Source organism: Hyaena hyaena, unplaced genomic scaffold (genome assembly GCF_003009895.1).
Source record: "Hyaena hyaena isolate Hyena2069 unplaced genomic scaffold, ASM300989v1 scaffold_6, whole genome shotgun sequence".
Classification (NCBI taxonomy): domain Eukaryota; kingdom Metazoa; phylum Chordata; class Mammalia; order Carnivora; family Hyaenidae; genus Hyaena; species Hyaena hyaena.
Window position 1 is genome coordinate 8136909 of NW_024080638.1, and position 13380 is coordinate 8150288.

The window sequence follows — 13380 nt, forward strand, 5'->3', positions numbered from 1 at the left end:
AGCCACAATCAGAACTTGAAATCTAACAAGCAATACTGTTAATAATCGCATAAGAAATAGGAAATACCTAGAGATACGTATGACAAGAGGTATACAAAACACATGGGCTGAAAAATTGCAAAACACTTCTGCAATAAATTGAGGAAGACCTGAATAAATGGAGAAACTTACTGTGTTCACTGGTCAATGACTCAGTCTTGCCGAGGTGTCGCTTTCCCTCCAGTTCGTACCCGGATTCAACGCAATCCCAATCAAAATCCCATCAGGCCTTCCTCTTCCTTGTGGGAAATAAGAAGCTGAGTCTAACGTTCACTTGGAAATGTGAAAGATCTGGAAGAAACAAAGCAACGTGAAGAAATGAGCAGGGTTAGAGGACTTGCAGTATTTGATTTCAAGACTTATTATACAGCTACAGTAATCAAGAAAGTGTGCTATTGCCACAAACTTACTAATAAGAGATCAAAAGGATGGCACAGTATGGAGAACTGATTTTGGGCAAAGTTGTAAAAGTAATTCAGGGGAAACAGAATAGTGTTTTCCAGCAAATAGTGCCGGGACAATTGTATACCTTATACCCTGTACAAAAATTAGCTTAACGTGGATCATACACCTAAATGTAAAGCCTAAAACAAACCTTTTAGAAGAAATAGTAGAAGAAAATCTTTGAGACCGTGGGTTATACAAAGATTTCTTAGATATGACAGCAAAATCATGACCCATTAAAAAAAATGGATAAATTGGGCTTTATCAAGATTAAAAGCTTTTGCTCCTCAAAGGCAAGAGAATAAAAGAGTAAAAAGACAAGCCACAGGCTAGGAGAAAGTACAGATCACATATCTAGTAAAGGATATGTATCTAGAATAGGTAAAGAACTCTCAAAACTCATTAATAAGAAAAGTGGCAGCCCAATGAAGAAATTAGGCAAAAGACTTTGACACAGCAGAGAAGACGGGCGGATGGCAGATAAGCACATAAATCAAGATCACTAGTCTTTAGGCAAGTGCTCATTAAAACCACAATGAGGTACCGTGCGCACCTGTTAGGGTGGTAAACATTTTCAAAGACTGAGCACACCAAGTGTTGGCAAGGATGTGGGGCGACCGGAACTCTCCTACTCTGCTATAGGAATGTAAAATGGCACAACCACTTGGGAAAACAGCTGGGCAGTTTCTTTAAAAGCTAAGCCTGCACCTATGGTATAATCCAGGCCTCCAGAATCCTTCACGTCCCATCACTCCCTGCAGTGGCATCTGGGTGGATAGGAGCAAGCCCCTGCTCTCTCTAGCCTCGATTTTTCCATCTGTGAACAGGGTGTACTGTGCCCTCCGGGCCGATGTAGGAACACGTACGCATGGGAGTGCACGCAAAGCGCCTGGCACATTGCAGGCCCACAGCTAATGGGGTTATTCTGAGGGGCACAGTCCTTGGGAGAGCCTTTGGACGTGTGGGGAAGGGTCTGTGGGTCCTCTCATTCTCTTCCTTGAAGACCTGGGATGGGAGATCCTAAGTGTTCTAGAACATTCCTTGTGGAGTCCCTGAGCTGGCCTCTGCTTTTGCATCCGACAGAGGGCATAGACTCCTGCCCCCTCAGAGCCCAGGCTGAGTCAGTGTCTAGTACGTGAGCTCTTCACACTCATCACGGTGGAGCAGCTGATGTCCCCGGGAGAAGGCAGGCCCAGCGGTCGTGGGTGATTGACCAGGCATCCGGGTCCTGGCCCTACTCACCCCATCTCATTCTGCTCCCCCCACAGGGTGACTCTGGTGAGATGGGCTTCCCAGGAATGGCCGGCCTATTTGGACCCAAGGTACAGATTCCTACTACATACTGTCCCTGCGGGGGTCCCCTCCATCAACCTAGTTTATCCATTTACCCATTTACTTTTGCAACAAGTATTTCTTAAGCACTTACAGTGTGGGCTGAAGAATCAAGCATGAGTACGCTCGTTCCCCAGAACTCACATTCCAGCAGACCTGGGCTCTAAGCCCAGCTCCCCAGTTTACCTGCTCTGTGCCTTAGGCAAGTTAACTTTGTATCTCCAGTCCTCAGTTTTGCCATCTGTGAAACGGGTGTGATAACCATAAAGGGTTGTCGAAACGGTTAAGAGCAGAGGCTTAGCCCGTACGGCACAGAGGCCGCTCACTGAGACCTGCTTAGTAGCTGTCCAGCCACCCAGACACAGGCAGCCCTTCTTCTGCCTCCCACAGGGCCCCCCGGGAGACATCGGCTTGAAAGGCATTCAGGGCCCTCGGGGGTCCCCTGGCTTGATGGTGAGTCCTCTCCTTGTCTGTGCTAGTGGGGACAGTCACCCAGGCCCAAGGCTGGCCAGCCATCAGCTGGGTGGATGCATGCTCCACTCCTCCTGCTCCTCCAGACTCAAGCTCCCTCCTGCAGCCGCAGCCTTCTGTCCCCTTCCTGCCCAGCTGGGCTGCCCCCTCCCCCTCTTCCCTGCTCCCCTCCCCCTGATCTCGGAGCCCACCCCAAGGCACACAGGAGGGGCCCCGGAGGTGCATGGCCTGGCCCCTGCTTGAGGAAGCCTCCCTTCCATCCCAGGGGGACACTCAGGCTGCCGTCCATACTCCTGTCCCCGTGGCTCTGTTCCCCAGGCCGTGGGAGGAGGGTACACAAGCCTTTCTCTCTCTTTTAGGGAAAGGAAGGCATCATTGGGCCCCTCGGAATCCTGGGACCTTCAGGACACCCGGTACGTGTAGGGGGCTGGCCAGAAACACTGCTGGGGCAAGCTCGTCTCTGGGACCCAGGACCAGTCTGAGCCTCAGTTTCTCCATCTTGGAAATAGAACTTTCCCTCCAAACCCTCTCTTACCAGGCCATGATTTATTGCAGGGTCCAAAGGGCGACAAAGGCAGCCGAGGGGACTTGGTGAGTTGATGGCTTCGAGGGGCAGCGCTACGGGGGCGGGGGGGGGGCGCACAAGGGAGGGTCACGGCTCAGCCAGTCCCCTGACTGTCTCTCTCTGCTTCTGTCCTCCTCCAGGGACTGCAAGGTCCGAGGGTGAGTGGGCTGGGGTGTGAGGGCTGGTGGGCTGGGGGCGGGGGAGTGGAGCGGGGTGGTGCCCGCTGAACGCCTCAGGCACGTTCTTTCCCTCTGGACCTCAGTCATCCCATCCGTACCCGTCTGTGCTGGAGGGAGCACTGTCCCTGGTCTCAGGTCCGCTTGGGGAGGCCTGGGCGGGGGGGATGGAAGGCCTCTGACCAGGCCCTCACTGTCATTCTTTTCCTCCAGGGCCCTCCTGGTCCCAGAGGCCGGCCTGGCCCTCCGGTAGGTACTCGCGCTCGGTACCCCTTGAACTCCAGGGCCGGTGGCAGAGCTCCTTTGAATGAGACCCAAGGCTTTGCTGGCAGACGTTTGTCTTGGCCTTGACCTTGCAGGGCTCACAAGCTTCCAGAGACTTCCAGGAGAGCTTAGAGCACAGACTCGGCCTCCAGAAGAGCAGAGATCAGCCCTTGGGCCCAGGTGGCCCCTCTAGGCTCCAGACAGCCCCCATCAAACACTGACTGAGCCTCTTCTTTTGCAGGGTCCTCCAGGGAGCCCTATCCACTTCGTAAGTCGGAGAATGTTCTCTTTTGCCTTCTCGGGGTAAGGGCTGGGGCGGGGGGCGCGTGTGGAGGGTGCTGGCTGACCTCATTCTGCTCACAGTGGCTGGAACCCTAAGCCAGGCCCAGATATGCCCATGTGCTTTGGTCCCTCCACACCGGGCCCTGGACCCCGAAGCAGCAGGAGCCCGGGCCAGAGACTGGGGAGGCGACATTTTAGCCAGGATGTTGGGCTCCTGGTCCTTCAGTGTGCGCGGTACAGATCGGCTGATTGCCGAGGGTCTAAACAGGTGCTGGTATCGATTCAAGCTTGACCCAGGGTGGGTGCTCCCCATATGAAAGAGCACTTCCGGGACGCCAGCCGAGTGCCCTGCCTCTCAGCTGCGTGCGATCTGACACTGTACCGGGGCACACATTAGACCCCACGGCTTCTCTGTCCTGCAGGACCCACCCCCCGTCCCGCCCACCTGACGCCAGGCCGTCACCTGTGCTTCCGACTGACTGGCTGTAAACCAGAGGCCCCCACGCCCCTCGTCGGGGTCACTTAATTTGCTGCAGCAGCTCACAGAGCAGAGAAACATTTCACTTACTAGATCCCCGGTTTATTATGAAAGGAAGTCACTCAGGAACAGACAGACGGAGGACAGGCACAGGGCAAGGCGTGCGACAGAGGCTCAGACTTGCGGGCCCTCCCCAGGCGACCGCTCTCCCCCGACGGCCATGTGGTCACCAGCCCGGAAGCTCTCTCAGTGCCAACCCCTCGGGTTTTTATGGAGGCCTCATTACATCGGCGTGATTGAGGAAATCGTTGGCCGTTAGTGATTGACCCAGGGCCTCCCAGGGGTCCCTCCCTGTGTTACCACGGTGCTGGCGGACTGTGACGGCCAGGCCCTGCTGGCGTCCCCGAGAACGGCCGAGGGGGAGAGCTGAACGGGACAGGAAGAGTTCCAGGATTTTGAATTATTTTGCCTAGTCACTGACATATTGAGTGTGTGATAGGCGGGCACCATTAGGTGTGTGTCGTAGATTAGCTCCCTGCTTCCTCTCAAGGTTCTGAGGGTTTTATTATCATGCCCGTTCTCAGGATACTGATACCAAGAGACGGTAAGCAACCTGCCCAGATCCTGCAAGTAGCGAGATGTGAACTTGAGAAAGGCCTCTAGGGTCCAGGCTCTAGACCTCTCGGGCTTTCACTTTCCGTCCTGTCCTCCCTGTCACTGTTCTCACCGCAAGGGCGCTGCAATGCTTTCTGGCAAGTCCACGGCCAGGGCTGGAGGCCCGGGCGCGTGGTAGTTACAGCGCAAGCCAGAGGAGACGCGCGGGGACTGCGGGCACCCAGAGAAAGGGGCCGCCCTCAGCCTGGGGGCGGGAGCCCCAGGACAGAGTTCCCCCGGAAGCTGACATCTAGGATGAGTCTAGGGCAGGGCTACTCAACTGCAGCCTTTACCAGCATTTGGGACCAGAGGATTCTTTGCTGTGAGTGATGTTGGGACAGCCAAGAATGTCTCTAGATGGAGCCAGATGTCCCCTAGGGGGCAGCATTGCCCCTGGCTGAGAACCACTGGATTAGGAGATAGCCAGATGGAGCACTGGAGGGAAAGAAGACTGTTCCAGGTGATGGAACAGCATGTGCAAAGGCCCTGTGGCTAGATAGAGCATGGTGCTTAGCGATTTAGGAACACAATAGTGCATCTAGTGCACAGGGTATGTGTGGCCCAGAGAAGAGGGGCTGGGCCAGAGACCACAGCACTCAGCCCTGGTCTGTAACCGTGTGGAGGAGTTTGGGCTTCATCCTGAGGGCGATGGAGAGCTATCCAGGCCTTGAGAAAGGGAGTGGAAGGGTCAGCTCTGCCTCTGTTTGCAAGTGGAGGAAGGACAGAGAGCTCCACAGGGGGTGGGTGACTTGGCCGTGATACCACCTGGAAAGGAGGCTGGGAGACCTTGTACTCAGTCCCTGGGTCTCCCTCTCGGTGAGTCTGGGAGGTCCCGGGGCGGGGCCGGGGGGGCAGGATACCCACCCCGTCTCCTCTGCACAGCAGCAAGATGACCTTGGAGCAGCTTTCCGGACGTGGATGGATACAGATGGAGCACTGAAAGCAGAGGTACCTCCTGGCCCCTGCCTGTGTGGGACCCCTTCCTGGGGGAGACAGAAGGAACGGCTCATGTGTGGTTAACAGCCTCTGCGTGGCCTGCACGGGGCCTCCCGGAGCTTATTTGTCTCCTGAGCTGGAGGCTGGGGAAAGTCAATGCCAAGTCGGCTCCCTTAAGACTCACAGTCCAGGGAGAGGGCATGGAAGAGCCCGTCATCTTCCTTCCATTTGGGGGCGGGGGAGGGTCAGTGGAAAGACTTCCCCTGACCCCTTCTGGAGGGATTTAGGGCCACTTCCCAGGCTCCCGCACACCCTCATTGCAGTCCCCCCTCACGGCCCCTGCTCTGCACCAGAGCCAGACTGGCCCTCTGCTCCTCCCAAGCTCCCAGACCCTGTGGCAGCCCCCATTCCTTCCCTGGTCCCCACTTTCCTCATCTGTTAAGTCGGGGGAACTGCCTCATCTCCCGAGTAGCAAGCACTTGCAGCTGCGGAGGTGCAGACCTCAGGCCGGGCCAGGACCTCAAGGGGCCGGTGGCCACCCTCTCTCCTCGTGACAGGGTTATAGCCATCCCGACCGGCTGGTGCTGGACCAGGGAGGGGAGATCTTTAAAACCTTACACTACCTCAGCAACCTCATCCAGAGCATTAAGACGCCCCTGGGCACCAAAGAGAACCCGGCCCGGGTCTGCCGAGACCTCATGGACTGTGAGCAGAAGATGGTGGACGGTACGGGGGTCTATGGGGTCTGAAGGCAGGACTTCCTGCCCTGGGGGTGCGGGTGGGGGGACCGGGCGGGGCAGGGGAGTTCCAGGAGGGGCTGGGGGGTGGGGCATTCGAATCTTGGCTCTTCAGGTCCCAGATTCCACCCTTGGGGAGACAGGCCCCTGGGGGGGTGGTCATTTATCCACGCCACAAGGCAGGCCTCACGCTTCCCGGGGTGGGTGTGGGGAAATGCTCGCGCCCTCTCACAGCCCACGGGGCTGCAAGCTGGGACCACCACATCAGTGCGAGGACACAGAGCTTTGTCAGGAAAGCCTCCAAGGGCGAGGAGGGGGCAGCAGACTGGGGAGGGGGGCGCTGTCGTGGATGCTCTGAAAACCAGCATTCCTGCCCCTCCCCCTCCCCCCAAGCCCTAGGAGGATCACTCACTTTGGGGGAACAGCCCATCCAGCCAGAAGATCCCTAAACCCCTTGGGCTAATGATCCAGCCTCTGTCAACCTCAGCTGCCCCCTCTGTAAAATGGATGCTTCACAGCAGCAACATAAGCAAGCGCTCAGCCCTGTGATATACCAGGGGCTCTGCCAGCTGTGAGCTCTGCCCAGAGGGTTTCTTTCTACCTCAGCAGCTCGTGGGAGCCTTTTCTGCTCCCTTTCCCGATGTCGTGCCCAGCTGGGGTTCAGCGGGTCCCCAGGGGTGCGGTCTGCTTGCAGAGCCCAGCCCCGGGCTCCTCCCAGCACGCATGTGCCGTCCCTCACCCGCGCTGCCCGCAGGTACCTACTGGGTGGACCCAAACCTTGGCTGCTCGTCCGACACCATCGAAGTTTCCTGTAACTTTACGCATGGTGGACAAACGTGTCTCAAGCCCATCACAGCCTCCAAGGTACCCATCTGCTCCCCCATCTCCACACTGACCCGTCGTCTCTGCGCCCCCACCCCTCCCTTGCTACCGCCCACCCGGGTTACAGCCTCAGCCTTGGCTGCCTTGCCTCATGGCCTCTTTGTGAACCCCAGATGCCTCTCCTGTAACGTATGGGTGAATGGTTCTAAATCTGTGGGCTCCAGACCCTCCTCGAGTTCTATGATGCTAGTGGTTTTCTCTTCACCTAGAACTTTCTGCCTGACCTCTGCATCAGCAGTAGTGGGGCCAAGCTGGCCTGGCTGGGGAAGCGTGAGGCATCAGCATAAACTAAGTCGGTTCTGTGCTCGCCAAGTTGTGCTTGCACACGTAACGGATGTTCAGGGCCTGTCTCTGGGCTAAGGGTCTGAGGCGGCCCCGGGGGAACCAACGAGAAACCAGGGCCGGCGGCAGCTCCGGGGCACCACCACACCCCTGCCCCGGCTTCCCCAAGGTGCACGGTGGGTCTGCGGGCTCAGCAAGTCGTGAGGTGGGAGGATTCCTGCTACAGGGGAGGAGCCCGTGGCCCCGAGGACCCCCGCCTCCCGTGCCCTCAGGCCTCCTGGGGGAGCTCCGGGAGGTGCTGACCGGCCCGCACCCGGACTCTGAGGATCTGCACGTGGCCCAGCTGGTCCGCAAGTCAGGTTGGGCCCCTGCCACGTGCAGGACGCTCTGCCCAGCACTAGAATTCAACAGGAAACACAGTAGCCTCACCAGTGCCCGCCCCCACACCAGCCAGGCTCTTGCCCCTCTGACTCTGCGGCTCGGGAGCCCCCATGCCAAACCCGCCTGGCAGAGGGGTGAGGCCAGAGACGGCACCAGCCCCGGTGGCATGACGGCCCACCCAGTCGCCATTCCCACCGGGAACAACAGCCGCCGTTTTGTGCTGGTCTCAGCCTGTAAAGAGAACCAGCCCTGGCGGTTCTTAGTACGCTTGCAAGATGCCCTTTGCTATTGAGAAACTTTGAAAAGCACAGGTTTGTTACTTACTGGACCTGAAAATTACACAGCCAGGTCGCTGGGGGAGAGAGAGGAGTGTGTGCAGGGCCCTGGGGTTCTGCTTTTACTGGGGTCCAGGGCAGGCGGCTTAGGGCTCCTCGGCACTTGTGTTATGAAAAGAAAAACCAACGATCTGGGCTTAAGCTGCCCCCACTGAAGTCATAGAGCCTGTCTTTGTTGGTTGTTGGGACTGCCACTTCTGGGATCTTGGGACTTACAAAGGGTGGGGTGGGCACCTCTCAGTGCCCCCTGCACTTCAAGAGCCTCTTGAACTTGGGCTACTTCCTCTTCCTCTCTGCAGCCTCAGGATCCCAGCTCAGCTCCAATGACAACCCCCCTCCCACACCCACACAATGGGGGACAGATCAGGTTACTTGGGAACCCTCCTAGCTGGGGCCCGGGTTCTTTCCCTTCCCTGTCACTCCTTGGCTGTGGACTGGCTCACGCTAGACCTTGACTTCCCCGTTTGGGGGCAAAGCCAGGAAAGACCCAAGCAGGAAAGAGCTTCTCTATGTGCTTCCAGAGAGAGGGGAGGGTATCTGAGAGCCTGGGGCAGCCGGCCCGACCTTATGTCACTGCCTTGTTTCCACCACAGGTCGAGTTTGCCGTCAGCCGGGTCCAGATGAACTTTCTGCACTTGCTAAGCTCTGAGGTGACCCAGCATATCACCATCCACTGCCTTAACATGACCGTGTGGCAGGAGGGCACAGGGCGGACCCCAGCCAAGCGGGCCGTGCGCTTCCGGGCCTGGAACGGGCAGATCTTTGAAGCAGGTGGTCAGTTCAGCCCGGAAGTATCAATGGATGGCTGCAAGGTAAGCGTCGGGGCCCCTTCAAGGAAAGACGTGTTTTTATTATAAAACTATATTTAACAATTAATGAAATACATGCTGGTACTTTCCATGACTATATTAGTGTAATACAGTATATTGTATTAGTATAATGTTAGTAAATACATATAATTTTTATCTTCATATAATCATTCTATTTTAACAGTTTTATAAAATTCCTTTGATTCACTGTCATCTCTGGGAAACTTCCGAGGGAAGATCTGGCTGATAGAAATTCCCCAGGCTGCTAGATGGCCGTAGACTGCCTTGCAAGGCTGCTTGTGGGAGAATGTATTTCTATTCTTCTCTCTGCCCCCACCCTGACCAGGCTAATTTGTTCCCTTAACACTTTGGGTTATTTCTAAATGCCTAAAACTGGGTGGGTTGTTGGCAGAGAGGGAGCTTGAAAGTTGTCCAAAAAACTGGTTTCACAAAATTACACAAAACTAACAATACACAGTGTTAGTGAGGATGTGGGGAAAGCAACACTCTTGCACAAAGCTATTTGGAAAGAAATTGGTAGAGGCTTTTGGGACGGCAGCTACATATATACAGGAATACCTCAGAGATATTGTGGGTTCAGTTCTATTCACTACAATAAAGTGAATTAAGTCTAATTAATTTTTTGGTTTCCCAACACATACAGAAGTTACGTTTACATTAGACTATAGCCTATTATGTGTATAACAATATCATGTCTAAAAAACAATGTACGTACTTTAATTTAAAAATACTTCACAGAGGGGCGGTTGGGTGGTTCAGTCAGTGAAGCGTCTGAATTTGGCTCAGGTCATGATCTCACAGTTCGTGGGTTCAAGCCTCGCGTCAGGCTTTGTGCTGACAGCTCGGAGCCTGGAGCCTGCTTCGGATTCTTTGTCCCCCTCTTTCTCTCTGCCCCTCCCTTGCTTGTGCTCTGTCCCTCTCTCTCTCAAAAAAAAAATAAACATTACAAAAAATACTTCACTGATAAAATGCCAACCATCATCTGAGCTTTCAGTGCATCATAATCGCTGCTCACAGATCACCACAACAAATATAATAGTAATGGAAAAGTGAAATGCTTTTATAACCTTCCATTTATAAAAAACACAACATCTGTGAAGATCAGCAAGGTGCAGTGCAGTGAAATGAGGTTTGCCTGTGCGGTAAAACATGGGTTCGTGAGCGTAATTCGTTCCAGAAACATGCTTGTAATCCAAAGCACTTGTATGTCAAAGTGAATTTCCCCATAAGAAATCATGGAAACTCAGATGATTCGTTCCACAACCCAAAAATAATCAAATAAAAAATGATTAAAGTACTGTAATATAATACAAAATCATAAAGAAAATACAAAATATAAAGAAAAGTAAGCAAATTAGCTTGCACTTACCTTTGAAAACCTTCGCGGCTGGAGGGAGGGAGATCAGAGACAGGAGGGTTATTGTGACGGATGACTTTCACTATCACTAATGGAATCACTGCTATCTATTGGCTCAATGGAATCTTTTTCTTTTTTAATGAACTTCAACAAGGAAACTACCCAGTGACACTTGCTTTTGCCTCCTTTTGAGGATTTCGCAGGAATGGGACATTGCATTGTCATTAAACAGATTCATTGCTCGCACTGCTACAACCTTATGCGGATGGTGATTTTCTACAAACTTTTGCACCGTTTCCCACATTTCACATATCTCCTGAATGTCATTTTAAGTGAGAGATTCCTCCGCCTTTCTCTCCTCCTCTGCAGATGAGATGCAGACATAGACTTCTTTTAGAATCTTGCAATTTCGGCCACTCGCATACCTCACTCATACTTCTTGAGGATTTCCTTCTTAACTTCCACTGTGATCATCTTCTTCTTACCACCTTTCTTTTCAACCTCTTTCTGCATGGGGGCCATTGTATATGCTCGCACAGGTGTTGACTACAGTGCAGTATTAATAAACTCTTGTCATAGACTGTATTTAATGTAACCAGCACTAAGGCAGCAGAGGAAAGGGTCTATACGGCAGGCAGCCTGACTCAGAGTGGAGCAAAGCCTTCCTAAGCTTACTTATGTATGGAAAAGCAAAGGACTGTCTGTAGGTGCTTTGAAGTGACAAAAAATACACTAGTGCCAGTTGTGGGCGCCCCCTTCATGCTCTGAAAAATCACTGATTTTTGCCAAACACCCCAGCCTGAGACCCATCACCTGAGTATGGGAAACCAGTCACCCACAACCCCCTGAAGGAGAGAGAGAGAACCATTGGCTGGGTTGTGATCATGTGACGTTCAGCATCTCGTATTGCAAGACATGGCTCGTTTATGTACTTCTAGAATCTGTTCTGGGGCAACTAGAAGAACGTACACAGAAGTTCCGCTCCCGCGACATCCCTTATAGCATTCCTCATGGGAACAGAAATAAGAGATGCAATCTCAATGGATGAATGCAGGGGCAGCCCCTCGGTTGAGCGTCCAGCTTCAGCTCATGTCACAATCTCGCAGTTTGTGGGTTCGAGCCCCGCGTCGGGATCTGTGCTGACAGTTCAGAGCTGGGAGCATGCTTTGGATTCTGTGTCTCCCTCTCCCTCTCTGGCCTTCTGCTTGTACTCTGTTTCTGTTTCTCTCAAAAATAAACATAAACATTAAAAAAAATTTTAATACATAAAAAAACAGACAAATACAGACGGCCCCTACAATGAAATACCGTGACTGCATTAAAAGCGGTGAGAAAAGATGAGACATGCACAGGATAGATGGTGGGGGTCGTGCGGGTCACACATGTGCCCGTCCCCTTCTCTTCCCAGGTCCAGGATGGCCGCTGGCATCAGACACTTTTCACCTTCCGGACCCAGGACCCACAGCAGCTGCCCATCGTCAGCGTGGACAACCTCCCCCCTGCCTCATCAGGGAAGCAGTACCGCCTCGAAGTTGGACCTGCGTGCTTCCTCTGACCTCTGACCTCCTGGCTCCTCTAGACCTCGAGGGGGAGGGAAGAGGAGGAGGAGGGAAAGGGAGGGTCCCTCGGGGCAGGCGGGCCGGCCGGGGAGCCCAAGGATTCCCGGCTAGAGCCCCAGCTACCGTCTGTCCAGTAAGAGTGGCTGGGGGTGGGGGGGTGCAGCAGGGAACAGTGTATCCTTGGGACCGACCGATCCCAGCTCAGCCCCGAAGACCAACCAAAGAGCCAGCCATAGCGAGCTGGACCTGCACCCCACCTGCGCCCTGCGGCCCGTCTCCCAGCTCTGCTCTGCTCGGTTTCCTGCCCAAAGAGCCCCACCAGTCTGGCCAGCTCGAGGGGCGGGGGTTGTCTCACCGCCAGTCCCTGCCAGGAGCTTTGATGTGCAATATTAGAGAGGAGACATGAAAAAAGGAGAAAAGGAAAGAAAGAAGTATATCTATTTTATTTAAACAAACACAGAGAAAGGTGCATTACTAGTTTTTCACCTGAGAAAGAGGTGAGAGAAGGAGCAGCCAGAGGGTGGGAAGCGGTGGAGGCCGAGGGGGGGGCAGCACGACCCTGGGGGCTGGGGGCGCCCACGCTAGCTACCTCCCACTGTGAAATCGCTGGTGCTCGCTGTCTCATAGTGTATGTGATTTTTTTTTAAGGAAAAAAAAAGCCTATTTAAGATTCTGAAGGTGCTACCATTTTTGCCACAGACTTTGAAGACCGTTTTTGATGTGGGCTGTCCACATTTTGCGCTCTCCTCCAAATGACAAAGTTTGGGGAATTTAAACACGTTTCTAGTATCACCCTTGTGCTCATCAGGTAATCGACTAAGCAGGGGGAAGGGGAAGGAAAAAGGAAAAAAAAAAAAAAGTTTGGGGAATTTAAACACGTTTCTAGTATCACCCTTGTGCTCATCAGGTAATCGACTAAGCAGGGGGAAGGGGAAGGAAAAAGGAAAAAAAAAAAAAAGCAAAGCCAAAAAAAAAAAAAAAAAAGAAAAGAAAAAAAAAAAAAAAATACCAGAAACAGAAGCAGAAAGATTTACCTTTTTAATTTATGGGTTTTGAAATGTTTGTCCTTTTAAGGCAGAGGGAAGCCTGAGCGTGAAGGATTTGGGCTTAGCCTGGTCATGGTCCTGGAGGGAAGTTAGGCTTCTCTTGGAAGGTGGGATCTGAACTGGAGAGTCAGGGGAAAAAGCCTTGACCTTGAAGAAACCAGTTTTAAGAGCGGTTGTTGGGTCAGCGCTGGCCTTGGAGATGAAGTAACGATCTGGAACCATCTCACACAGCATGTAACGTTCCCTAGGATCCTCCCTTCCAGGAGCTTGTCTCTGCCAAGTTGTGGCCATCACTCGTGCCTTTCCATTGTCATTGAATCCTCTAGAAAC

General features: G+C 53.4%; 1 protein-coding gene across 1 annotated transcript in view; it reads left to right on the forward strand.

Annotated features, from left to right (window-relative positions):
• COL27A1 (collagen type XXVII alpha 1 chain) overlaps nucleotides 1-12662 on the forward strand; it is a 153393-nt gene extending 140731 nt beyond the window's left edge. Inside the window, exons 53-64 of the mRNA XM_039241124.1 lie at nucleotides 1752-1805; nucleotides 2206-2268; nucleotides 2646-2699; nucleotides 2842-2877; nucleotides 2992-3009; nucleotides 3241-3276; nucleotides 3533-3559; nucleotides 5588-5653; nucleotides 6199-6367; nucleotides 7133-7242; nucleotides 8852-9070; nucleotides 11854-12662. Of these exons, the coding sequence (XP_039097055.1) occupies nucleotides 1752-1805; nucleotides 2206-2268; nucleotides 2646-2699; nucleotides 2842-2877; nucleotides 2992-3009; nucleotides 3241-3276; nucleotides 3533-3559; nucleotides 5588-5653; nucleotides 6199-6367; nucleotides 7133-7242; nucleotides 8852-9070; nucleotides 11854-12000 (999 nt within the window). The 3' untranslated portion in view covers nucleotides 12001-12662. The remainder of the gene's footprint in view (nucleotides 1-1751; nucleotides 1806-2205; nucleotides 2269-2645; nucleotides 2700-2841; nucleotides 2878-2991; nucleotides 3010-3240; nucleotides 3277-3532; nucleotides 3560-5587; nucleotides 5654-6198; nucleotides 6368-7132; nucleotides 7243-8851; nucleotides 9071-11853) is intronic.
• The last annotated feature ends 718 nt before the right edge of the window (nucleotides 12663-13380 follow it).